The sequence below is a fragment of the Mesoplodon mirus genome (assembly GCF_964341445.2).
Source record: "Mesoplodon mirus genome assembly, chromosome: 17".
Lineage (NCBI taxonomy): Eukaryota > Metazoa > Chordata > Mammalia > Artiodactyla > Ziphiidae > Mesoplodon > Mesoplodon mirus.
Window position 1 is genome coordinate 64,259,076 of NC_138993.1, and position 26,839 is coordinate 64,285,914.

General features: G+C 46.9%; 1 protein-coding gene across 1 annotated transcript in view; it reads left to right on the forward strand.

The window, feature by feature from the left end:
- Positions 1-446: 446 nt before the first annotated feature.
- Positions 447-26,839, forward strand: part of LOC309792645 (ATP-binding cassette sub-family C member 4-like) — a gene marked incomplete at both ends in the record, with an annotated part of 120,747 nt that continues 94,354 nt past the window's right edge. Inside the window, 8 exon segments of the mRNA XM_082602364.1 lie at positions 447-500; positions 2,884-3,129; positions 3,619-3,678; positions 4,243-4,344; positions 8,336-8,530; positions 16,962-17,056; positions 17,283-17,369; positions 24,196-24,296. Of these exon segments, the coding sequence (XP_082458490.1) occupies positions 447-500; positions 2,884-3,129; positions 3,619-3,678; positions 4,243-4,344; positions 8,336-8,530; positions 16,962-17,056; positions 17,283-17,369; positions 24,196-24,296 (940 nt within the window).

Sequence of the window (26,839 nt, forward strand, 5' to 3'; positions counted from 1 at the left end):
GAAGGGGTCTTATAGTTTCAGAGTGGAAAATAGGGCTGTAGATGAGGATCGGGGCTGCTGTAGTCTTGGATTCTTCTTTCCTCCTGGAGACACGGAGATCATTAGGGCTGGCATCAGTGTTCTGGAACAGGTTCTGGTGGTCCTCGAGGTTATCTTTCTGTGACTTTCTGGAATGAAGAATGCTCACAGAGGAAAGGAAGGCTAGGGAGTGTTGTCTTGGGGAAGTAAATATCAGGGGCATAGTACAACCTTAGCTAGAGGGTAGTCCTTTTTAGAGTGCAATGAAGCAAGAAAGAGAGGGAAAAAAACCTGTAGACCGGTTGAATGGGTGGAGAGAATAAGGGCCAATGTAATGGGGGGGGGTCTCAGCTAGTTTCTGCTACAGCAATAGCAAGTGAGATTCTGAAATGATGTTGTTTCAGGAGGGAAGGAGAATCGGGAGGGGGATGAACTGTGACAGAACAGGCGAGAGCTGGTACCCGGCTGACGATGGGGGGATGGTGTGGAGGGAGAACTCAGGCTGCAGCGGTGGGAAGCCTGCAGAGGGGTCCTCAGACCACTGTCCATCCTGCCTCCTTCCGGACACGGGCTCGGGGCGGGTGGGAGTGGCCGTGCCCAGTGCTCAGGTTCTCAGTGAGCCTGGATGAGAGGAGGAGGGAAGGAGAGGATCGCGTCTCCCGCCAGCTGGTCTTTGAGAGAAATGCAAGGATCCCTTCTTCCTTTTCAAGTTCAGTTTTTACTTGTTCTTTTGACATAGAAGGTTGCAATCACATTTGTAGCTTTGTGGCGTGATAGATGGGGATGTCAAGGACTTGAAGGGTGTTTATGATGTTAAGGGTAGTAGGTTACTATTCGTGTGTTGTTTTTATTTCTCAAACATCCTCACGTGCTTGTTTCAGTTGCCCCCTGTGTTGCTTAGGACTCAGTTTGCCTGTGGGTCCTAGAATTACCCATGTTAAAACTGTTTTCACAGATAGTTTGTTTTGCTCTCATTCAAGAATCCTTGTACAAAGGCTCTGTAACAGTGTCCTGAGGCTGCCGTTACAAAGCATCACAAACCAGATGGTTAAAACCACAGAATTTTTTTTTTTTTTTTTTTTTTGGCGGTACGCAGGCCTCTCACTGATGTGGCCTCTCCCGTTGTGGAGCACAGGCTCCGGACGCGCAGGCTCAGCGGCCATGGCTCCTGGGCCCAGCCGCTCCGTGGCATGTGGGATCCTCCCAGACCAGGGCACGAACCCGTGTCCCCTGCATCGGCAGGCGGACTCTCAACCACTGCACCACCAGGGAAGCCCAAACCACAGAAATTTATTGTTTCACAGTTCTGGAAGCTAGAAGTCTGAAATCAAGGTGTCAGGAGGTTCAGGGTCTCTCTGAATCCTGCAAGGGGTGAGAAATGGGATATCTCCTACCATATCAGTAAACAAGATGTCACACCCATCAGCGATTGCAGCGCTCCATAATGAGCTGGTGAGCCCTGAGGAAACTCAGGAAGGGAAAGAATACCTGCCATCTAGCAGCCATCAGACTGCAGCCACTCCCTGTGGGGAGCCCTGAGGAAACTCAGGATGTGCAAACACAGGATACTGGCCCCAGATAGCTGAGATGCATATCAAGGGAATGATTTCGGTGAGCCCAGACTCTTGTGTCTTCCCATACATAGAAAAGCACTAAATTCCTTCACTTGGGATATCTGGTTTTCTTTAATTAACAGTAATCTTTTGTTCCCACTACTTGCCCTTTGTTGCAAAACTCCTATATATCCTAGCTTCCGCCTCGCCTCCTTGGAGCAGTTTTCTTGTAGTTATTTGAGAGGCTGCCTCCTGGGCTTGAAGTCCTAAGAATACTGCAGAGTAAGACTTTAGGTTGTGAATATATTGTTTTAGTCGACTCGCCTCTGTTAGCCTCTGGCAGTTGCAGGCACACCTTGGCGTTCCTTGGCTTGTAACCGCCATCACTCCAACCTCTGTCTCCATCATGGTGTGGTGGTTTTCTGTCTGTGTGTCTGTCTCTGCATCTCTCATAAGGCCACCAATGATACTGGACTCAGGGCTTGAAGCCGACTCTGGCCTCTGTATCCCGACACGGAATTAAATCTCGGAGACAGAGTTTTGGGTGAAGTAGCAAAGAATAGCTTTATTGCGTTGCCAGGCAGAGGGGGCCACAGTGGGCTAATGCCCTCAAAACTGTGTGTCCCAGCCTGGAGGGGGTAGTGAGAAGTGTTATATTAATGGTTCAAAGAGGGCGTGATCAGCTGGTGGACAGTCTTCTGATTGGTTGGTGGGGAGGTAAGTGGGAGTCAACATCATCGACCTTCCGGTTCCAACTGGTCTGGGGTCTATGTGCTTAACTGTTAACTTGTCCCACCTCGTGTGGGTTTCAGTATCTGCAAAACAGCTCAAAGATACCTTTCTGTGTGTCCCTGGATGGGGACCCAGGACCCTGCCTGCAGGGCTGTGCTATTGTTTTTCTTGACTGTTCCTCCTTGTCTCCCACCCCCTCCCTTCCCTAATTAACAACAGCTTGAACCTGCCTATTGGAACTCAGGGAAGGTCATGGAGGCTGGACGAAGCCTATTTCCTGTAATCAAAGAAATGGGCGACTCAGAAAGGCTTTTGAGCCCAGGAGCCCTACAGGGTCCTGCTCAGTATCAGGCCCACCCTACTCCAGTGTGATCTCACCTTAATGGATTACATCTGAAACAACCCAATTTCCAAATAAAGTCACATTTTGAGGTAACTGTGGTTAGGACTTCAACATAGCTTTTTTGTGGGGATACAGTTTCACCCCATAACAAGTTCTGTGGTTAGTATGATCCTCCAGGGTGTTAGGGACCCAGACTCTTTCTCTCTTGTTACTCCTCTGCATGTGGCCTTGACCCAGCTGGTAACCTCCAAGGCCCAGGCCGTGGGGTGGATGAAGGTCCTGGATGTTATCACTTTCCACCGGCCTGGATGTAGTCACATGGCTACACCTGTCTGCTCGGGGGGCTGGAGAGAGAGGGCCTCCTTCCAGGCTGCCAGGTGCCAGCTTAAATCTGGGGTTTATTACCTCAGAAGAACGAGAGCAGATTTTGAGGACAGCCAGCAGTCTCTGTCTGCCACACATTCACAGTTCTTGGCGGCAGGGGTTGGGGGGAATGGGCAGTGAGGGTGGTATTTCTCTACCACTGTAGCTTTTCTTGTTGAATTATGTCCAGCATTTGCAGGGCAAGAGGGAGTTTTCCTATATATGATTATGTTAGTTCAGTAGTGGTTCGCAGGACTTGGTTTGTTCAGCTGAGTTGCATTGAATAGCTCCTAAGTGGTATGAAGATAATAAGAAGTGGGAAATGTGGCCATTCCTGCTGTCGAGGAGGGAGGGCACTGACTAAGGAGAAGAGACAAGTGATTGTGAATAGATGCTTGTAAACTATTTCTTGAGAGATAGAAACTTAATAAGAGCATTTCATTTTTAGAGCAATGACTTGAGTGATAGTTAATGACAAGCAGTGATTGATTTAACGTGCCTGAGGAGTAAAGCAGAGTGTACTTAAGTGCCCAGGGAAAGGTCACGACTCAAAACAGGCAGAGCCAGGGTTTTTGTTCAAAGTCTCTGCCATTTGTCTTGTGTTCCCAGCCTGTCCTGTGCCACCTGATTCCTGAAGGCCTGGGAATGGCCTTCCTCTCTGTGTTCCTAGTATGTCACATGGTGCTTGGTACATGGTGGGATTCAGGAAATATTTATGGAATCATTTCCTACCAACTCCCCTGTTTGCTGTTAGTAACACAAAAGTAAAACAATAAAATGTCCAAGTTTTAAATGTGTTGGGGTTTGGAGCCATATATTCTTCTTAAGGAGGAACTAGTAAACCAGTATACTTGTTGAGAAAGTTACAACTTTTCTCATGGTCTGGAACTCTTTATTTTATATATATATATATATATATATATATATATATATACACACACACACACATACAAACATATATGATATATATATAAAATATATAATATATATAATAATCTATACATGTATACTATGTATACTGTAGGATTGTATATACTATATGCTATAATAATAGTATATATTATTCTATATATTATTTAGTATGTTCTGATGTGAACCAACATTTTAAATATAGTTGGCAAAATGATATATATAAGCTGTATAAAGTTTTTTATTACAAATTCCAGAAAAGCGATTATTTTTGTTTGTGTTTTGTTCCTGCAGTTTAAACAATCTGTTTTTCCTTTTCTGTAGACTTTTCTGTTACCTGATGAGATATCACAGTGCAACCCTCAGCTGCCATCAGATGGTAAAACCATGGTGGACGTGCAAGATTTCACTGCTTTTTGGGATGAGGTAACAAATTCTTCATTCTAAGAACTTGACTGCTAACAGACAACTGAAGACATAGATTTATCAGAGAATTTTCAGACTTTACACATGTTGTAAAGTGTGACTTGCTCATTTACTGAAAGTATGTTATAAAAATTCTCAAAATCAGGAATAGGTTTGCAACTACCTGAGATTAAGTATAAAATCAGCCTAAGACGTTTGACATGTTGCTCTCGATATCTCATTTTCAGGAGAGCTTTCAAAGTATTAGCACATTTTGAACTTCAAGTGCATACGTTTGTAATGTTAGACTTTATAGGATTGGACAGACAAAATGCTGCCGTATGGAATGGGTTAACTAACAGGTACATAAACAGTTGTTACAGACCAGAGGCTTTGGGGAATCAGTGTACATGTTTTGCCTTGGTTTCTCAGATCATCTTATTACGTATGGAGTGAAGCCGTGGATCTTCATACGGATCTTTACTGTGGGGCAGGGTGGAGGCTCCCCATCCTAAGCTTCTCGATGGTTCTGCCTACTTTGGTGGCAGCCAGGGACGGGGAGGCGACAGCAGGAGGGCATAGTGAGCACCAGTGATTCCCAGTTGAAGGGTTGCACTGTGTGGCAAGCTGACAGGGAGAACTGGTGATTTCCAACACTTGGTTTATTTATGATGTTCAGGCAAACAGAAAACACACAGGGTCTGCTCTCAAGAAGTTGTCAATATTTCACACCCTGTGCGGCCCCTTTACCGCCGACTGAAACGCTCCCCCTGCCCCGTGGTTCCATGGTCCTCTGTGCACATGGATTTACCTCCAGCGTGGTATTTCTCATAATGCACATTTATGGAAAGCATCATTAAAGTGCCATTATAAAGGCGACTCTGTGTGAATGCTAACACGTACTTTGAATGACCCATTACCAAATTTCTTTTGTACCAAACTATGTAGTGTTTAAAAATGAGCTCCTTTGTTCTTCTTTCAAGAACTTAGTAACATGTTCTCAGATTTCTGTGCAACTTGCATTATGCTACAGAACACCCTATTCTGTTGTCCTGGCCTTGCCTATGGAAGGATTCTGCTCCACGCTGGGGTCATTAGTAATTAGGACCTGTCAGCTTAGGTCATGGGTGAGAGAGCCCTCGGAGGGGGAGGGGCACAGTCATTGGAGGTTTTGGGGAGAAGCTGCTTCTGAATGAAGGGCATGCTGGGTTGGGAGGCAGGAGATAGACATGAGCTCTGTAACCTGCTCCGCTATACAGCCAGGTGGGCAGGTAGGGGAGGTTTTCGGGGACCCAGGTCTCATTCATGAAATGATGGGACTTGGTCTCAGTCTTGAAGCTTTAAAATAAATGGTCCTGTGAGGGCTTCCCTGGTGGCGCAGTGGTTGAGAGTCTGCCTGCCGATGCAGGGAACACGGGTTCGTGCCGCGGTCCGGGAAGATCCCACATGCCACGGAGCGGCTGGGCCCGTGAGCCATGGCCGCTGAGCCTGTGCGTCCGGAGCCTGTGCTCCGCAACGGGAGAGGCCACAACAGTGAGAGGCCCGTGTACCCGTAAAAAATAAATAAATAAATAAATAAATAAATGGTCCTGTGAGAGCCTCCAAATCTCCACGGGATTTCAAACGTTCTCTGCTACAGAGGGGCTCAGCTGGTGATCAGATGATCATCCCTCAGACGGTCCTTGTTGAGTCAGTGTCCCCTGAGCCTGAATAATCAGGAGACAGTCCCCGATACCCCTGGGCTGTCGAGTGCTGCCCCCTTCTGGTCACGGCAGAGCAGTGCCCGATCCTGAAGCCTGAACAGGGAGGGAACTCGGTGTCTGGCCCTGATAGTCTGTGAGGGGCTGCAACGGGAAGCTGATATTTGTATGTGGCTCATTGTTTTGTTGTCATAACTGAGTGAAACGTAGTAAAGTAGGAACCCGAGGTGTCAGACAGGAAGAAAGGAATGGAGAAGCTTAAAAAATGTTTGTCATGTATTAAAATCTAGCCTCTTATTGATAGATTTGTAATACCTTTAAAATCTGGGGCTAGTTTTTTTGGTGATGAAAAGTAATTGTCATTTCTTTTAGTATGTGAATGTTTTATAATTAGTTTAGTTCTTTCCAGCAAAATTTTTCATTTTGAAGATTATGCAGACTCTGCCTTTCGATCTTTTGGGCATTTCATTAATCAAGTGTAACCACTCTTTTTTTCTTTTTAAACAGCAGTTACTGACAATTTTCTTAACACATGCATACACTCTTACGTCTTTCAGGAATACTACCTGTGATTGGCGTGATGAGTACTTTGTCCTTCTCCCTTGCGTTGGGTTGTGTGCTGTTGCATGTATCTTCATGTTTTTTGTTTTTCTTACAGTAGAAGTACTTTATTGCCCCTGTTTAGCCAGGACAGGTAATGCATGAAACATGTATAAATATGAGGCTTTATCACTCTGACCCATGATGTCATAATTAATTTTTTTAATAGAGTTTTAAAAATTAATTAATTTATTCATTTATATTTTGCTGTGTTGGGTCCCCTGCACTGGCAGGCGGATTCTTAACCACTACGCCACCAGGGAAGTCCCCGTAATTAATTTCTTTATTCCCCATTTTTTTTTTTTTTTTTTTTTGCTGTTGGTGTTAAATTAGAACTCTCGTGAAATTAGAGCTTTGACCGTTATTTGTAAGAGTTAATTTAGCAAGAGTGACTTTATCATATAAAGTGCCCTTTTGTGTGCTGAGCATTACTGAGATTCATTCTTTTTTTTTTTTTTTTTTACGGTATGCGGGCCTCTCACTGTTGTGGCCTCTCCCGTTGCGGAGCACAGGCTCCGGACGCGCAGGCTCAGCGGCCATGACTCACGGGCCCAGCCGCTCCGCGGCATGTGGGATCTTCCCGGACCGGGGTCACGCACCCGTGTCCCCTGCATCGGCAGGCAGACTCCCAACCACTGCGCCACCAGGGAAGCCCGAGATTCATTCTTTATCAAATAAAAATGGAGCGATTAGTGGAGATTTCAAATTATTTATTAGTAGAGGGCCAGGCATGTATGCACTTATGCTGCCACCTTGTGGAGATTAATGAAATAGACAGTTAAAACCAAGGGTCATAATGAAAACTTAGAAATGATTAAAAACCTCATACTGAATATTCTATTAAGTACCTTATTTTAATAAGCTAGTAAGCACGTTGTGTTTTCTTTCCTGGTGCTTCATGTTACACAGTTGGGAACTGCTTGTCGGGACTTTGGACGTCTCAGTGAAGGGAGTTATTTACGTGACAGCTGTTCAGGACAGAATGAAGCAATGGGGACTTCTTTCTGTCACAGTGGTCCCTCCAGGAGGTCTGGAGGTTGTAATGGCTCTTCCGGGAAGCTTTGAGCATTTCCTCATGTGACTTGACTTGGTCCCGTCAGTGCACGTGTAGTGAATGTGCAGCCATGTGCTGGAGCTAAAGATACAGACGTGAGCAAGACCCAGACACCTCTGCCCTCCAGAGGCAGCCATGTTCTGGGGCGAGACAGATACGCAGGCAGATTATTTCAGCCCAGCGTGGTGAGCGCTGTGATGGTGTGGACACAGACACGCCACGTCTGTGTGTTGCAAGAGATTTTAAGAACATGTACACATGCACTTAGTCTCCTGTGTTCTGTACAACAAAATACAGAAATCTAAATGTGGGATGTGTACACAAGAGGGTGATGTGTACACAAGAGGGTGATGTGTACACAAGAAGGTGATGACGTCCTTTATGATGGACTTTTGCTCTTTGGACACAACTCACTTCAGAGTTCTTTTAATAATTTTGGATATATTCTTCACACACAGTTTAGAGGGTTTAGAATACTGTACTTAATCCTGTTCCTTTAGAATAAGATTCTAAATGAAAGGGTTTAGATTCTTATTTTTTCGTTATTCTAAAGGAAAGGGTCCTATAACGATAGGACCCAGGGTGGGGACAGGTGTTCTGCGGGCGTGTCCGTCCTGAGTGCCGCCTGTTCACGCGTGTGTGTTGCCATCTGTTTCAGTCGTCACTGTTGAGTGCTGTGCTGGGGGAGCTGCCCCCGAGTCAGGGGCTGGTCAGCGTGCACGGGAGGATCGCATATGTTTCTCAGCAGCCCTGGGTGTTTTCAGAAACTCTGAGGAGTAATATTCTATTTGGGAAAAAATATGAAAAAGAACGATATGAAATTCAAGTAATAAAGGCTTGTGCTTTGGAAAAGGTGAGTCATGATGTTTGAGTTGCATATACTCGAATTTCAAATAATGAGAGTGTTGATTTAAACTACAAGGTTTGTTAAAAGTTTCTTTCAAATTTTGAAGGATTTTTTTTTTTTTTTTTTTTTTTTTTTTTTTTTTTTTTGTGGTACGCGGGCCTCTCACTGCCGTGGCCTCTCCCGTTGCGGAGCACAGGCTCCGGACGCACAGGCTCAGCGGCCACGGCTTACGGGCCCAGCCGCTCCGCGGCATGTGGGATCTTCCCGGACCGGGGCACGAACCTGCGTCCCCTGCATCGGCAGGCGGACTCTCAACCACTGCGCACCAGGGAAGCCCTGAAAGATCTTTTAATGTTGTTTAATACTTTAATCTCGTCTTCTGGGTAAATATGCACACATGTATGTCACTATTTGAATCCTGATGTGATGACGACAATCATAGAATGTCTTTTTTTGGGGAGGGAGTTGTTTCACTTTGTGAAGTTTTATTCGCTTTTAACTTCTCTTTTTAATGGGCAATTACAAAAATTTGTAAAAATAGAGAGCACAGTGTAATGAATACTCATGAACCCACCCCCAGCTTCAGCCAGGATCAGCTCGTGGCCAGTCTTGCTGCATCTTTACCCCTGCCCACTGCCAGCCCCACTCCCACCCCAAATTATTCTGAAGCAGATCCTAGACCTCAGATTAGTTCATCTGTAAATATTTCACTAGTTTTCTCTAAAAGATAGGAAAGCCTTTGGAAAAAAGTCGCCACGTTATTACACCTGAACAGTAACCAAAATTCCTGAATATCATCAACCTTCTAGTCCGTGTTTGCATGTTGTTAATCATCTCACTGGGAAATCTCATTCACTGGTGGTTTGAATCAGGCTCCACATAAGGTCTGCCCCCTGCGCTTGGTTGATGCCTCCTCCTTCCCTTTCAGTCTGTAGGTTTCCCTCTCCACTTCATTTCTGACTTGTATCTTATTATTTAAGGAAAGCTGAACGCTTTAAAATTCCTTCTTAATATTGCATTGTTTCACTGGGGGAAAGGTTGTTTTCACAAATGGCATTGAGTTTCACAGAAAATGGCAACTGAAACATTGAACTCTGTTGGGATTTAAATGAACTTAGTGAATGAATGACGAAAACTGAACTTATCTGATAGGAGAATGTAATTTGGCAAAAAGAAAGAAAAATGTAAATACTGATAAATACTATGTTACTCTCTTGGATTATAAAAATCAGTGAATAATAGCATTAAAGGGTTCCCCCGGGGTCTGTTCAGTGCATTCTGGACGTCTGACTGCCCTTTTATGCTGTGAGGAAAAGGCTGGGGCAGGCTTTCAAGGGCGTGGTGTTGAGGGCTCCAAACCCGCCCGCTTTGTGAGGAAAGAGTAATTCTGCTTGACAATGGCTTGAACATCATGGATTGCATCCGTTGATGTGGACAAAACAGAATTGCTTGCTCGTTTAATGGGCTTCTATTTCTTTCTCCCAGGTTATTGTTAATGGGAGATTGTGCATTTGCAGAAGTGACATCAAGTTAGCAGTAATGAGCTAGATTTTTATTAAGTGGTATATATATTGTGGAAGAAAAGAAGGAGGAAAGCAAATGTGTAACAGTGAGAACAGTAGCTGCCATCTATTCAGAGTCCACGTGCAAATCATTTTTCTATCTCTCACAGACGCTCATGCGCACACATAAAAAGTATATGGGTTGGGCTTCCCTGGTGGTGCAGTGGTTGGGAGTCTACCTGCTGATGCAGGGGACACGGGTTCGTGCCCCGGTCTGGGAAGATCCCACATGCCGCGGAGCGGCTGGGCCCGTGAGCCATGGCTGCTGAGCCTGCGTATCCGGAGCCTGTGCTCTGCAACGGGAGAGGCCACAACAGTGAGAGGCCCGTGTACCACAAAAAAAAAAAACGTATATGGGTTATTAATTTTTTGTGAGCGTCCTCGATGTTACCATCCTCACTTTATAGTTGGTAAAGCTGAGGCTTGGAGAGATGAAACAGCTTTCCTCAACATTTGCACCTCACGTTCAGTCTGTTCCTGCATGACTCTAGACTCCATGCTTTTCCACGGTGTCAGCTGCCTCTCAAATGAAGAAATGTAAAAGAAGGAACTTTTTAAAAAGCGGGTGATGGATGAAGGTAAGGTTGAATGTGGAATAAGCAGTTCTCAGACGTTTCCTCTTTACCTTAATCACGTCCAGCTCCTGATTCCCAGATCATACTCCAGAGACCCAGGCCAGTGTGTGGGTGTTTCTTTCATGACCTTGCCTTTCTGGTGAAGCTCAGCCCTGTCTTTCCCCCCAACATTGAGCATCTCTGGAGAAAAGCAGGTGTTGAGATAGTGGCTGCCATTCAGCGTTCTCCCTGGCGGCTGAGGCTTTACCCCAGCCCCGTGGGGTGATGGGACCAGTGACTCGGGCCGTGTTCTGGGGCTTCACCCACCCTCCGGTGTCCCTGCGGCACAGACTCTGGTGGGAAGGGGCCCCTGCGGGATTGGGCCGCACAGCGCTTCTTCTGCACGTGACGTGAGGTTTACGCACACGGACTGCCCTCCTGTTGTGCTGCGTGGTCGGGACGTAGAGTTGGGGCCCTCGTGCCCATTCCCTCCTTGGCAGGAGGGGAGGCCCAGGGTGGAGAAGGAGCGCAGGGCGGAGTCCTGGCCCCGGCGTTGTCACTTACCTGCTGTCACTTTGGACACGTCCTGTTTCCTTCCTGGGCCTCTGACGTCTCTGCAGCAAAATGGGGGCCTTGGGTCACAGGGTTTCCAAGAGGTTTTGCTGCTGCTCTGAAATGTCGTCTGTGACTCTGATTAGCAAGGTCTTTACGACACCTGGGAACCACTTAATGAGTAATGAGATCCTCTGCTTGTCTCCTTCTGGAATCCCTGTGTCAGCGGATGGGCATTAGACAGTCACCGATAACAGTGGTATTCTGGAATTATTTTGGCCTGTAGATACAGAGACTGCACAGGTAGTAGAAAAGGCTTGGCCTTTGGAGAGAAACAGTCTTGGGTGGTAACTCCAGGTATTTGTCTGTTTCCTCTCTTATTAAATGGGGGAGGTGTGGGATTACTGTAAAGGCTACCGGCAGTGCCTATAAAATGCAAATATGCCAGGTTTTCAGTAAATGGTAGCTATTGTTACTCTTATAGCCCTTTTCTCTACATCCACACGTATGTACGTAGGTACATATAAATATAATAAAGGTTTCTCCTTACAGATCTCCTTACCTCCCACTTCCCCCAAATCCTGAGAAAAAAACAGAAAAAAAGCAACATTTCCTGTATTACATATGTTAATAACAACATAGATGTATGATACTAGGTCTAGTTAACGTAATTACATATGTTAATAATAATATATGGGCTTCCCTGGTGGCGCAGTGGTTGAGAGTCTGCCTGCCGATGCAGGGGACACGGGTTCGTGCCCCAGTCCGGGAAGATCCCACATGCTGCGGAGCGGCTGGGCCCGTGAGCCATGGCCGCTGAGCCTGTGCATCTGGAGCCTGTGCTCCGCAAGGGGAGAGACCACAACAGTGAGAGGCCCGCGTATCACACACACAAAAAAAAATAATAATAATAATATAAATGCATTATACTATATCTAATTGAAGTAAACATTAAAGTTCATTGAGCTGAAAACTTTTCTGTAACAAAATAGAGAGATAAGATGTAATCACATTTGGCAACATCGATTCAGGCTGATGACATCAACTCCAAGGCCCAGGAGTCAGAAGGCTCAGGGATTGGGTCTCAGTGTCTCTATGTGTTTCAGGTGTGTGATTTTGGTTGATTGAACCTTACAAGCCTGTTTCTTCATTTGTAAAGTGGAGATAATAATACTGTCAACCTCATAAAGTTGTTTTGAGGATGAAATGCAGTAATGATCCTAAAGCACCTGATTGCTAAGGATGTAACAAGCACTCTATAAATGTTAGAGTGATTTTGAAAATAAATTAGCTATTAATTATAAGCTCAGCTAGTTTTTGGCAGAATCACATCCATAAAATGTGACATGTAAGAAGGAAGGTATCTGAGTATTTAACTTCCATTTTTGAGTTGATATTTATATAGGTGCTCGACACATAGTACATTATATAAATCAACAATAAAATATTCTGTTACCATAACATAAGTAATATAGTATGTCATATTTGTCTGCATATTACCTTCAGCCACTTGAAGGCTCTTAAAAAGTTTCAGGCAATACATATTTAAAGGTATCACAGTGATAAATTCTAGTTTAATATTTTCTCACATAGATCGCTTGAATTTACAAACCCCTCTTGGGTGCCCACAAGCTTATACTTTTATTTCATATTTACCATATTCCTGCCAACTTGGACATTTTAAGATTGCCTTGACAGTCGCAGAATAATAAGTTTATTGATACTTCCTTATCTAGGTATAGAGGCCTTCAAGTCTTGAATTATTTTAGTATTGCCTTCATTTCAAATATACTTTTCAGTCACCACTTGGATAGCATGATGTGAAAGAGCAGAAGGCTATGAACTGCCATGAGCTTGGTTCAGATTCCAACTCTTCTGTTTAAAAGCTGACAGTCCTCAGACCAACGATGTAACCTCACTGAGCCTCAGTTTCCTCATCTGTGAAATGGGGCCAGTACTTACTGTGCAGCTTGTTGTGAGGATTAGAGATAATCAGTACCAGGGTTCAGAACAGTGCTTGGTGCACAGATCTTACCCTCCAGGAGCTGAGAGAAGGTCCTTCATGAAAGATGCAAACAAAGCCTTAGGAACCCAGCAGGAAAAGAGACGACTCCAGGATGGTTTCATGGAAGAGTGTGTTTGGGCTGAGCCTGGAAAGATGGGCAGGATATTGACAGGCTGTGAGAGGAGGGGCAATTCCAGATGGAAGAAAAACTGTGAAGAAAGGCAGGGGCCTCCTTCTGTTTGATTCTGGAACCCAGCCCTCCTCTGCCAGGACCTCACGTCCGTTCCTCATCAACTATTTCCACAGTCTGCTCCGTGATGTTTCTACTGTAAGTCTCCACCATTGCTGAAGGGCCCTTGATGTGCTTCAGGACGGGTGGCATCAAACCAGCGTCGCCATTTCCTTGTGTTTCTTTAGTTTATGTACTGCTTTTCAGTGAAAATTGGTGAAATTTAACTGAAAGGTAACAATTCCTCCAGTGGGAGGAACTATAATATATGCTCAGCTCAGGCTTTTCCCTTTAACCTAATCGGAAAATGGTGGCTGGGAAATTAGCCTGACTTGGATTTTACTTCAAATGCTTTGAAATGGTTTTCCCATTTGGGGCTGGTCCATAAATAATTTGCAGAGTAAATAACACACTTGAAGTCCTACTACCAGACTCAGCCTGTTTCTTATGCCTAACTGTGCTAAATGAAAGAGTGGATTTAAGTGCCTCTTCTAGAATGTGGTTAAGATTGCTGTGCTATAGCTTGGTGCAATTTTGAGAAGGAAACCAAAATGACGTAAAATCAAGGCGTAAAATCTAAGTGGAACAATTTGCAAGGACTGTCAACAGTGAAACGGAGGCTAAGTAACTGTGTGTGCGCATGTGTGTGTGTGTTTAAGGCTGGAAGCCTATCTTAAAATGGCTCATTGTTTTTCGTGAAAACCAAAAGCAAGAGATGGTATAAACTTTTGAGCCTAACAAAGAAATAATGTAAAATAATGATGCATTTTCACGACAGAGCAATTGCTGCCTTCATTTGATGCAACCCAGTGAGGGTGCAGGGAACCTGTGTGTGCCTGTGTGTCTTTCTGGCTGTCAGGGAGGCTTATGATGGAGATAGTATTTCTCGTCTTCTTAGGGTCATGTGATTTCCCTGTTGGGATTCACACTGTGAATGGGGTCCCACTGTTGGTTTGATGAGAAAATAGGGATAAGTCACCAATAGTAAGTTACAATCAATTCCTGTCCTTTTTCCACTTACAGAGGGTGTTCAAACACTTCTTTTTTTTTAAACATCTTTATTGGAGTATTATTGCTTTACAGTGGTGTGTTAGTTTCTGCTGTATAACAAAGTGAATCAGCTATATGTATACATATGTCCCCATACCCCTCCCTCTTGCGTCTCCCTCCCACCCTCCCTATCCTACCCCTCTGGGTGGTCACAAAGCACCGAGCTGATCTCCCTGTGCTATGCGGCTGCTTCCCACTAGCTATCTGTTTTATATTTGGTAGTGTATATATGTCCATGCCACTCTCTCACTTTGTCCCAGCTTACCCTTCCCCCTCTCCGTGTCCTCAAGTCCAGGACAGGAATAAAGATGTAGAGAATGGACTTGAGGACATACACTTGTTTTTTTTTTTTTTTTTTTTTTTTGCGGTATGCGGGCCTCTCACTGTTGTGGCCTCCCCCGCCGCGGAGCACAGGCTCCGGATGCGCAGGCCCAGCGGCCATGGCTCACGGGCCCAGCCGCTCCGCGGCATATGGGATCCTCCCAGACCGGGGCACGAACCCGTATCCCCTGCATCGGCAGGCGGACTCTCAACCACTGCGCCACCAGGGAGGCCCCATACACTTGTTTTGATTCTCACAGCATCCTTGAGTTTACTGACTCTTGTTTCTGCAGCACATTCTGTAGAAGAGGAAAATGAGACTTAGGGAGATCAAACGACTTGTTTTTCATGGAGACCCCAGTGTGCCACTTGCTTTCTCCCCAAAATTGCTGAAGTAGAGACCAAGAAATGAGGGCTTCATCTGCAGAAAGATTGTGCTGTGTATCCTAGGTTGATGCCTGAGGAGTTTAGTAGATGACAAACTCCCCACAAACTCTGCTTGTCTATACCATGTTCTGTCCAGTGATAATTATAGGCAATCAAGTAAAGGTTTCTAATATAACACTGTATGACTTAAATCTGGTTGTTATCTTGTCATCTGGGGGATGTTCTTGTCATCTTTTCTTTTTTTCCCAGGTACTCTGATTGGTCTACTTACTTCTTAAATAATATTCAAATATAACTTTTGATAGATTCCCAGATCCTCAAGTCAAAACTTCATATCCTTCTTAAATCTGAGTGTTTCTTGCTTCCACGGACAGGCACTTACTTAGTCCAGCTGATCAGCTTGGTGTCCCTCGAGCACACTGTCTCCTTCGCTTTTGTGTTTCCTGCCCAGCCTGCTCTTTCTGCTCCCATTTCTTGTATAGACCTTGTCTGTCACTGTCCATATGTCTTAAGTATCACTGTGAAGACAGAGGTCAGGTGTTATCCCTTCTCTGAAAGTGGGAAGCTGAGGCCGAGATCAGTAAGATGTCCAGTTTAAGACACACTTATTCCTTGATAAAAAGAGTCCTGTGCCTTCACCAGCCTGGGACACCAGCCCTCACACTTGTGCCTCTAGCACAGACCTTCCCACTTGCATATCCAGCTGCACTGTGACATCACCAAGAGGTTGTCTCGGCTCGTCCACAAGCGAAGTCTCCTCAACCTGCGTCCACCATCTTCCCCAGCTCCGTACGCGGAGACCCTGGTCTTCCCCTTCCTCACGCCCCAGACAGCACAGGCGTCCTCTTCTCTTGCCACCCACACCCGTCCCGTCAGCAGGCCTTAGAGACTCCACTTTCCCAATGTGTGTGGAGCGTGTGACCCTGTCTCTCTGTGCTCCCTTCTCCCGCTCTGGTCCTGGCCGCCGTCACCTCTCACCTAGGTTATTGCCATGGCCTCCTAACTGGTATCCTTTCTCACCCTCCTCCCTTCCTGTCTGTCCTCCACAAAGATGCAGGAGTGATTCCTTAAAAGCCTCAGACCGTGTCAGGCCCCCCATTCCCCTCCCCCTGTTACTGGGCTGAAACCAGGGCTCCTCCTGCCCTGTCTCTGCCCTCTTTCTCCTCATTCTCACTGCTTCTGCTCTCCTGGCCTCCTTGCTTGTCCCGGGACACCTTGGCCACCTGCCCCATAGCCTTTGTACTCGCTCATTCCTCTGTGTGGAGCTCCCTCTCCAGGTCTGTGTAAGCCCCTCTGCCCTCCAACAGATCTGCTCAAGCCCCCTCTGAACAGAGCCCTTTCTGACCCCAGTAGTGACTCACTTTCCCTCTTTTACTCCCTATCCCCCTAAGCCGGCTTCCTTTTTCTTCTAGTCCTTAGTACTTGCACTCATGGTAATTTTCCATCTCCCATCACGGAAAGAAACTCTAGGGACTTTGTTTCCTCTTGGCTGAATTCCTTGTGCCCAGAACAATGCCTGGTATATAGTCGATCCTCAATAAATGTGTGTCAAAATAGTCAACTGCCTAAATGCTGTGAAAAGCTACAGAATGAAAAAAAATGAAAAGCCCTGAGGTTTTTTTTTTAATGTTTAAGGTTACAATTTAGTCACTATAAAATATACCCATTGCTGTTGATCACATACTTGTATAAAGAACTGATGCTAAAAAGGTTAGCATGACAAGAGGAGAGCACATTTGAAGTTTTTCTCTTTTTCCCCTTTTCTGTCTCCATGTAGGATTTACAGCTTTTGGAGGATGGAGACTTAACTGTGATAGGAGACCGGGGGACCACGCTGAGCGGAGGGCAGAAAGCCCGGGTCAACCTCGCGAGGTAAAGGGCGTTTCCGTTGCCATCCTGCCCCTCCCTCCCCCATGGCTCCTGGTGGACGTGAGCACGCAGACCCCTCTCACCGGGTGGGCCTGTGTGAAGCAGGGTCTTGGCCCTTTTCCCTGGGCTCTTGGAATGAATCCTGATTTGTTGGACACCATCTTGATTCAAAGACGGGACCCGGGAAGCTGGAAGCGTTCTTCTCCTGATGTCTCTCTACGTTTCCTAGAGCCGTGTATCAGGATGCAGACATCTACCTCCTGGACGATCCGCTCAGCGCAGTAGATGCAGAAGTGAGCAGGCACCTGTTCGAACTGTGAGTTTTTTGCTCCTGTTTTCTGTCATTTCTGCTTTCCGAGAGCCCCATGGAGATCAGGGAAGAGAGCTCAGGAAAGCGCTTGTGCTTCAGGAGACTCCGCTTGTTCTGCACTGGGGTCCGCTCTTCCCTCCCTTCCCTCCACGGAAGATCCATCCTGGAGAAATTTGCATAATGATGAGGTCAAGACAGGAAAATGCAGAAAGAGCTTCCAGGGTGTGGAGGCCAGTGGAGGCCATGCTTTAGGCAGTAGAGGGGCAGATGGCAGGTCTCCCTGCTGCTTGCAGTGAATCACCAGACACTGGATGGATCCAGACCCCAGCAGTAAGAAAGACGGTGTATGGATTTCAAATCGGAGAGTGGGACTCGGTAACCTGGTACTTGGCTGCCGGTCCTTTGACTCCATCATTTGTTGAAGGCACGTCAGAAGTGAAGTTTCCAGTACTGACATAGGGCTTCCGTGGAAAGGCCTTGTTGGTTTACGCTTATTATTCTTTTGGTTTGGAAATACTTAATACAGTCTAGAACTTAATAATGAGTTATTCCATATCTAAGTATGACTTCAGATATTTAACACTGCTTCATGGATGCTTACTAGAATTAATACTTAGACCCACAGTGCACGGTTAACTTGAATTTGTAACTGGGTATCTAGAATCTGGCTGAAATCCTGACTTTCACTTTGAGTTTCTGGAATGTGTTGTCAGGGGCTCTTGTTTGGCCACGGAACCCCTGAAGCAGAACAGCTCTGATGCTTTTCTGTGTATAATGTGTCCTAACACACGCTGACTGAGGCCTCTGTGGAGTCTAGACTGGCCTCTTTGAAAGCCTTGTGGACTTGCTTTTTGTGAAACGGCACCCACACCTACCCCACGGGTAGTTGCCTTGCTGTTGTGCACCTTGTTAAAGCCAGCGAGCCCTTCCAGCTGCACTTATTAAAGCCCTACTGTGTGCACTGAGGTCCATGCCCTTACAGATGTTGCACACAACCTCTTAGTGTACAGAGGAGAACAGTGAGCCAGGAGAGGGGAAGGACCCACACGGGGCAGGATAAGGAAGACTGAGACGTTCAGCTCTCATTTCTGCCTCTAAGGAATCTGTCTCTTTGGAGCTTGTTAAGACGGATGCCTGGGAAAAGTTCAGCAGAGTCGCGGTTTAGAGGGTTTGGATATAGGATGGTAAATGCTAAGTGGAAGTAGAAGTGGGCAGCTATAGGCTTTCAGGTGAAGTTGGAAAGCTCCCTGTGCACTGGCCTTAGCGGGAAGTGCCCTGTGGGCCTGCAGGCTGGAAGGGTTTGTGGAGGCTGAGCATAGGATTCAGTTCCTTTTGCTAAAGGAAGAGTAGAAGCACAGGTGTACCGGTAGGAAGAAGCAAGGCTGTGAGAAGAACAGCAGGCACATCCTCAACTGGAGGATGCAGGTCGTACAGCAAAGAGAAGCTATTTGGAAATTCTCGCTGTCAGTTCCTCTATTAGTTTGCTAGGGCTCTGTCTGTCCAGGCTGCTCTCACAGGAGACCACAGACTGGGTGGCTTATAAATAACAGAAATTTATGTCTCAGTTCTGGAGGCTGGGAAAGTCTGAGGTCAGGGTGCTGGTAGATTTGGTGTCTGGTGAGGGCCTGATTCCTGTGTCTTCTTATGCTGGGAGGGGTGAAGGAGCTCTGTGGGGTCCCTTTTATAAGGGCACTAATCCCATTCATGCAGGCTCTGCCCTCATGACCTGTTCACCTCCCAACGGCCCCATCTCCAGTATCTTCACAGTGGGGATTAGATTTAATGTGTATGAATTTTGAGGACACAACATTGTCTGTAGCAGGCTGTCACAGACAGGTGGGGGGGAGCTTAAACAATAGAAATTACTTTTCTCACAGTTCTGGAAGCTAGAAGTCCAAGATCAAGGTGTGGACTTCTGATGGCATCCTCCTCACTGTGTCCTGTCGTTTCCTCTGTTCACATGCACCCCTGTGTCTCTGTCCTTACGTCTCAGTCTCTTCTTCTTAGGACACCAGTCAGATTGGATTAGCCCCACCCTAATTAAGAATAACAATTACCTCTTGAAAGGCACCGACACCAAATTCTAAGGTACTGGCAGCTACAGTGTCAACAAGTGAATTTGGGGAGACATGATTGATTTACAGCCTGTCCAGAATAGCAAAGTAGAGGGCTTCCCTGGTGGCGCAGTGGTTGAGAGTCCGCTTGCTGATGCAGGGGACGTGGGTTCGTGCCCCAGTCCGGGAAGATCCCACATGCCGCGGAGCGGCTGGGCCCGTGAGCCATGGCCGCTGGGCCTGTGCGTCCGGAGCCTGTGCTCCGCAACGGGAGAGGCCACAGTGGTGAGAGGCCCGTGTACCGCAAAAAAAAGAAAAAAAAAAAAAAAGTAGAGAGACTTCAGCAGAGGCAGCAATGTGAGAGAGAGACGGGTGAGGCAGCCCTGAGCTCTGGACACGAGGAGCTGGGATTCCACGTCCACTAAGCAGGGGTCGGGGGGCAGGATCCCGCAGAGTCAGTACGTACCTGTGCTTAGTGTTAAGGTGATGAAAAGGCCCTGCAGATGGATCGTGGTGATGGCTGCACAGCAGTGTGAGTGTACTTAATGCCACTGAGGTATATGCTTAAAAATGGTTAAAATGGTACATTTCATGTTACCTATATCTTAACACACACACAAAAAGTGCACAGTAGCATTGAATCTTTCAGCACACGAGAGGGCAGGGCAGCCGGCGCGTGGCATGGCCTCCAGCTCTCTGACCTGACCCCCTTTTCCCACCCTCTCCTGATCATGAGTTGATGAATTTTTCCCTTAGAGAAGTGCCTTGTGCCTTGTCACGAGTGCAGTGACAGGCACTGGTGCTGTGACAGAGGTTCCCCACTCCCACCCTCCCGGGTCTTGAGTAGCTCGGCCTCCCTGTTCCCTGTGCCCTGCCCTGCATTCACAGATGTCTGTCCCTCCGTCTTGTGCGTGTCTGCTCAGGTTCTCCATCACTCCAAGCAGTTTCCGCTGGCCATTGCATTCACGTCACAGGGAGGAGAGAGGACGGTGTTCTGATGGCCACGGATCAGCGTGCTTATCACAAAGGCTCTCCCAGGTTCTCTTTCCAGCACAGGAGGTGTTTATAAAGTCCTTTCCAACCTTTTGGATTTAATGACCTTGGATGGACGCTTGATAGAAGCAGCCTTGTTCAGACTGTTGTTTGCTAATCAGAACCACAGTTTTTGGGAAAACTTAGGGCAAGGAGCAGGAAGGCAGTTCAGGAAATCACTCAGCAGCACCTGGAGAATGTTCTCAACGAGTTAGAAAATTGGATGGAACAGTTTGCTATGGAAGATGGTGGTCGTGTCAGAGCTTAGTAATGGGGAGTGTTTTGTATTAAAGTGTATCAGTCGCATTTCTACTTGCTGTTGACAGTTTCCTTCAGTCATGAATATATATTGAAGGTTGTTAAGGTTTGTGAGTTTTACAACTATACGTTGTAAACCTTAAGTGGATTCTCTCACCTACGGAAGGTTAGAGCCTTAGGTGAACTGATGCAGTCTCACCTGTGTCCAGCAGTGGATCCCGTTTTGGTTCAGAGAGCCCCACGTGGCCAGACCCCCCGGCTCCTGCGTCACCAGCTCTCGGGTCTGTCCTGGTCAGGTGCCCACGCTGCTGCCCACACAGTTCGCCCTCCCTGCTGCAGCCCTTCACAGACTCCCCTCCTGTTCAGGCTGCAGCTCCAGGTCCTCAAACGGAGAATGAGCTTCTTTGCCACCTGCCCCCATCAGCCTTTCCAGCTGGTCCTCACACCCACTCGGCCTTCCAGCCATGCTGGCTTTGTGACGGGCCCTTTCTCTCACCTGTCTGTCTGTCTGTAGATACGGCTCCCTCTGTGCCAGAGCCCCTGCCTTTCCCTCCTGTTCCTTCAGGGGGAGCCTGTGCCCTTCTGTCTTCCCGCAGCCCTCAGTGGGTTGCACTTGACCATTTATCAGTCCTTCCCACCTGCTATAAGCTGTGAATGCATGAAGGTTCCTTAGCCTAGCATGTTCTGTCCCAGGACCCTTGGACCTGCTGTGCCTTCTTCTAGCGATGTTGCCCCAGATAGTCTCCCGTGTCACCCCCATCTAAGACCGCAGCCCCCCTTGCTTTTCCTTCAGAGCACACATCACGGCCCGATAGTGCATTTTCTGTACTTGTTCAGTGTGTCTTCCTGTACACGGTGCTGAGTAGTGTCTGCTTTTCTGACCTGCAGATGTAGGTCAAGTGCCTGACACTTCAACAAACCTCTGCTGATTGAAGGAATGAAGGCGGGACTCTGTCTTATTTGTATCCCCTCTACTACGGGGTGTGTCCCCTCTTAACACAGCCCTTATATAGGATTATATATAGGATTATAGGATCAACACAGCCCTTATATAGGAATAACAGGTAAACAACTGGTTGCTGAATCAATCATTTTTATGGCATGACTTGGAAATCTTTATTCTAAAAACTAGAGAAATAGAGTATTTCCTAGAGATCTGGATAAAATGCATTATTTAGGAAAAATTTAAAGTCATCAACTGATCACTTCATTGTAATTATTTATATTACCTCGTCTGTGATGGAATGTTAGGAAGAAAATATTTTAGAATTTTTGGGTTGCTCCATCTTGGACATAGCAGCCCTTCAGATTTGCTTAACATCCACCTTCAGGGACTGTCGGCAGCTAATTTTGAATTAAGGAGAAACAGTTCCATGAAAAGCTTTAGTACTAAGACTGAAGACGGGTTTACTCAGTTAAGAAACTTAGGTACGAAAAGCTGAACTAACACATGTCGAAGGGAAGAATGAACGCTTTTGGACATAATGGAGCGATGGTGTATGTGTCTACGTCCTGGAGTCCTGCTTTTTTTTTTTTTTTTTTCTGTACGCGGGCCTCTCACTGTTGTGGCCTCTCCCGTTGCGGAGCTCAGGCTCCGGACGTGCAGGCTCAGCGGCCATGGCTCACGGGCCCAGCCGCTCCGCGGTGTGTGGGATCTTCCCGGACTGGGGCACGAACCTGCGTCCCCTGCATCAGCAAGCGGACTCTCAACCACTGCGCCACCAGGGAAGCCCTGGAGTCCTGCTTTTGATCACAGACCCAGTGTCCAGCATGTCCCCTTAGGACTTTTCTGTCCTGAGTCCAGAGCACATGACTGCTCGTGGGTTAGCAGGAGTGCAGGAGGGGCTGACGTGTACTGAGCGGATTGGTGGTTTGATTTCTCAGAACATGTGGTGAGTTGTCATTGGCCTTGTTTTGAGATGAAGACACTGAGGTTTAGTAGCTTGTCCGACGCTGTCAGGCTCGTGAGAGGGACTGAGCTGCAGCCTGCTGCCTCCAGACTCTGCATCTGGCTCACTCAGCAGGCTGAGCTGTGGCCCAGGTCCCTGAGATTTGCTCTGCGAGGGGCTCAGGCACCCAGAATACACACCTGGAGCCCTGCTCGTGGTCACCGGGGCCCCGGACCCAGCTACTTGCCTCACTGGAGGGGTTGTCGTCCCTTGTGGGATGGGCCTGGGGCTGAGTCCCTAGGGGTCTGCATTTAAAATATGGAGCAGTCTGAGGGGTTACTGTAAACACACACGCAAGGTTGGATACGGAGGGTGTTTGTTGGGCTGCACCCCGCAGCCTGCAAGGCCTGTGTTTGCCCAGCTTAGACCTAAGAGCGAGCCCGGAGTCAGCGACAGAGACACAGATGGTTCAATGGCCAATGTGAGCTTCCATGTCTGAAGCAAGGTCCTGGAGGGACACCCCACCGTGTATGGTGGACATGGCAGCAGTCTGGGCTCCTGGCGGGGAGGCAGGGGAGAGGGAAGATGACCAGTTACAGGGGAATTGACCTCGGGCTGGCTCATCGGTTACCATGGGAACCAGGGAAGGAGCACACCCCTCACTGCCCCTCTGGTAACCATAGTGGAGCGTTCTGTTCTGATCTAAAGCTAGAACAGTCATTAGCTGGGGCCTGGGGCAAGTGTGTAGGAAGGTCAGTCGTGTGATTGGCGTGTAGGTGAAGCAGGCACTGGACGAGCAGGGGATGGACAGAGAGCAAGAGAACAGCCATCTCCGGGGGCCTGACCACACAGGGGTCTTGGCTATAGAGACTTGCTATGTCTTTGAGCTGTTGGATAATTTCCACTGTGATTTGTGCTGTTTGGATTCTGTTCTTTCATTTTCATATTTGGAAGGTGTTCAGTCCTAATGAAAAAGGATTTGCTTCCTGGATGGGACTGGGAATGTCGTAGAGACGGATGGAGGCCACGCTAGCATTCATTTTCTGTCTAGTATTATCTGGGAAGAAGAGTCTAGAAAATGCACTCTGGCAAAGGTTACCAAGAATCTATTAATTTTTTTGTTGTTAGTATGTACATTATATGTCATAAATAATCAGAAAACTAAGAAAAATGTACCCATTTTTATATGACATAAATCCGTCTTCTCCCATTCCCACAAGGTGATAAAATAGTGTTTTGGTTCAGTCAAGTTTTGGAATCTCAGTATTGCTCAATTGTTTTTCATTATGAAACATGTAAATAATTGTTAAGCTGAGTTTTTGAAAGAAAAAAACCTTAGCTCTTGGTGCGTCTTTCACTGGACTGCTTTTTAGAATTTTTTAGCAGAGCTAGATTCAAGTTTGCTGCTGATGAATTTGAGGCCTAGTCAGAATCACTGGCTTATATTTGTATTTAATTTGTATTATTTATACTGGTATTTAAACTGCACATCTTTAACTGCTGTTTTGTCTTTGTCTCATTATGTTTCCAAATACAGGTTTTCAGTTTGGAGCACGCCCATTAATGTGCTTTTGCATGCTGTACCTTTTACATTTGTAGGTGTATTCGCCAAGCCTTGCACGAAAAGATCACAACCCTAGTGACTCATCAGTTGCAGTACCTAAAAGCTGCAAGTCAGATTCTGGTATTGAAAGATGGAAGTAGTTTCTAGAAGCCTGTGGAACTTGCTAGCACTCAGGTGTGTTGAAGCCCACGCCTCCCAGCAGGTCACTCTCCTTGAGTTCAGGGTAAACAGCCTCGTCTCCCTCAGCTTTATGCCCCCTTCTTCTCAGAGCTGGTATTCATGCCTTTGAGGATGAATCCGAAGACCTGTAGAAATGTCACTATTACACCCGAGGCCACGTAAACCCTAAAGTATATGAAAGTGCTGCGCAGAGTTACTGAATTATCACTGTTCTAGTGAAATGTATTAAGGATAACAATGCTATTTTATTTAGAACTATTCGTGTTCCCTTTCCACAACTTAAGTCAAAGCGTATTAGTATTTGGAAATTAGAGATACTAAGACCTGTTTGTATCCACGTGATTGTCATGCTTGGTTTGCCTGAAGAGCGCCTTCCATTAACACCAGAAGGGAGGCAAGCACCCTAGTCAGAGACGCCCACGCTGCTGCTGTAGCCAGTTGCTGGTCTCACTGCCCAGGCCCCTTTCTGTGCCCCACACCTGTGAGAGCCTGTGCGGCGGTAGGACAAGGCCCTGCCTTCGTGGGGCTTCTGTTCTTATGGGGACACATGTGATGACAGAGAGAGGGGGTGGGGCTGATATCCTGACTCTCTGGGGAGCTGGTGCCTCTCGGGCCTGAGTGACATGAAGGTGAGGCCATCCAGGCACCTGGGGGAGGGGGTCCTAAGGAAGGAGCTGAGCTGGCAGGTTGGAGGAATGGCAGGATGGCCAGCATGTCTGAGGAGAGTGAGCAGGGGGACATGGAGGGCGCTGGTCTCTGAGCAGTGGGCCGCGGGCCAGGAAGTGGGATGGAAGCCGCTGGACGGTCCAGAGCAGGGGAGTGATGTGGTCTGACATGTGATTTAAAAGATTCCTCTGATGTTCACTGGAGGGGCGACAGCCAAAGCAGTTAGAAGTCTTAGTACAGTTGAGAAGACAGAAGTGTGGGCTCAGGCTAGTGTGTCAGTTTCTGGAGCTGCCATAACAAAATACTGCAAACTGGGTGGCTTAAAGCAACAGAAATTTATCATCTCACTGTTCTGGAGGCTACAGGTCCCAAATCAAGGTGCTGGCAGGGCCGTGTGCTCCCTGAAGGCTCTAGGGGAGAATCCTCCCTTCCAGCTTCTGGGGTTCACCGGCCTTCCTTGTGGTTCCTTGGCTTCCAGCTGCAGGACTGTAGTCTCTGCCTCTGATGTCACGTGGCCATTGTCCCGTGTCTGTCTGAGTCTCTTCTCATAAGGACATCAGTCATATTGGATTTAGGGCCACCCTACTCAATGTGACTTCATCTTAACTTGATGACATCTGCAAAGACCCTGTTTCCAAATAAGGTCACCTTTACAGGTGTCATGTTTATAGCTTGAACGTGTCTTTTTTTTGGAGGGGGGCACCATTCGACCCACAGCTCCTAGCATGGTTAGGGGTGGATTGGAGATTAGTGAGAACTTCTCAGACTTGGTGGTGGTTTGATGCTTCACTCCTTGGCTTGTTTGCCTCTGTGCCTCAGCACCTCCATCCTTAAGCACCGTCTGCTCCAATAGGCCCTTGGTGAACTTCCTGACTGGTCTAATGAATTTCTGCTCCAGGTAGGCTGTTAAACTGCAGAACCTCTACCTCTCTAGAAGCAGTTCCGTGGTCAACTGTTCTCTACCCCTCCAGGAGTGGGGGGCTCAGATCTCTCAAGCCTGAGAGCAGTTGATTTCATGCACAGAGGGGGTGATACTACTGTAAAAAACCCCAGCACTGGTACCACTATGAGCATGAAGCAGTGAGCAGGAGAACAACCTATTCAGCCAGTCCCTAGATGTTTTAAGGTCCCCTTATTGCTTCCTTTGAGGACACTACCCTCAATTTTACTATTATCAGAACAACCATTTGTCCACTGGTGAGCACCCTTGGGTGAGTTGGGGTCCATCCTTACTGTCTGTCTGGTCCCTCTCTCACAGCAGAGAGGGGATGACTGCCCTCTTGTCCCCTCAGAATTATCAGTGATTGGCTGCCTAGTAAAATTGCTGTCTTTGTACCATTAGTTGTTTCCTTGTGCATCTTACAGATACTAAGTGGGAAGTGATAATTTCATCAAATAAGGTGTATGAATTTTGCCTCCCAAGTGGAACAAGACACAGCGTATCATGAATAATTTTCTAATCCTGCAGTGTCAGACAATGCCCGAAGGCTTCATTGGGCTTCTAGTGGGCCACCTCAGGGGATAGAATGAGAGGGGTACCAGCTGGGGTCATGGGCCACCTTCTTTACCTGACCTGTCTTAACCAGACATACCCTACTTTAATTAGTTTTTCATCCTGGGATTTTGCCCAATATTTTGTTTGCCACTGAGTGAATCAGCTGAGTCTTGTTTCATGGGGTCAGAAAATAGTGAAAACATCTGCACATTATTTTATATAACTTTGTAAGGGAGGGAAACTGTGCAATGATATGTCACACGTGTTCAAAGAAAACGATTAGATTGGCTGTAGCTTAAGCAGTTGCCTGATTTGGGGAAGCCTGGTTGGCTGCTTGT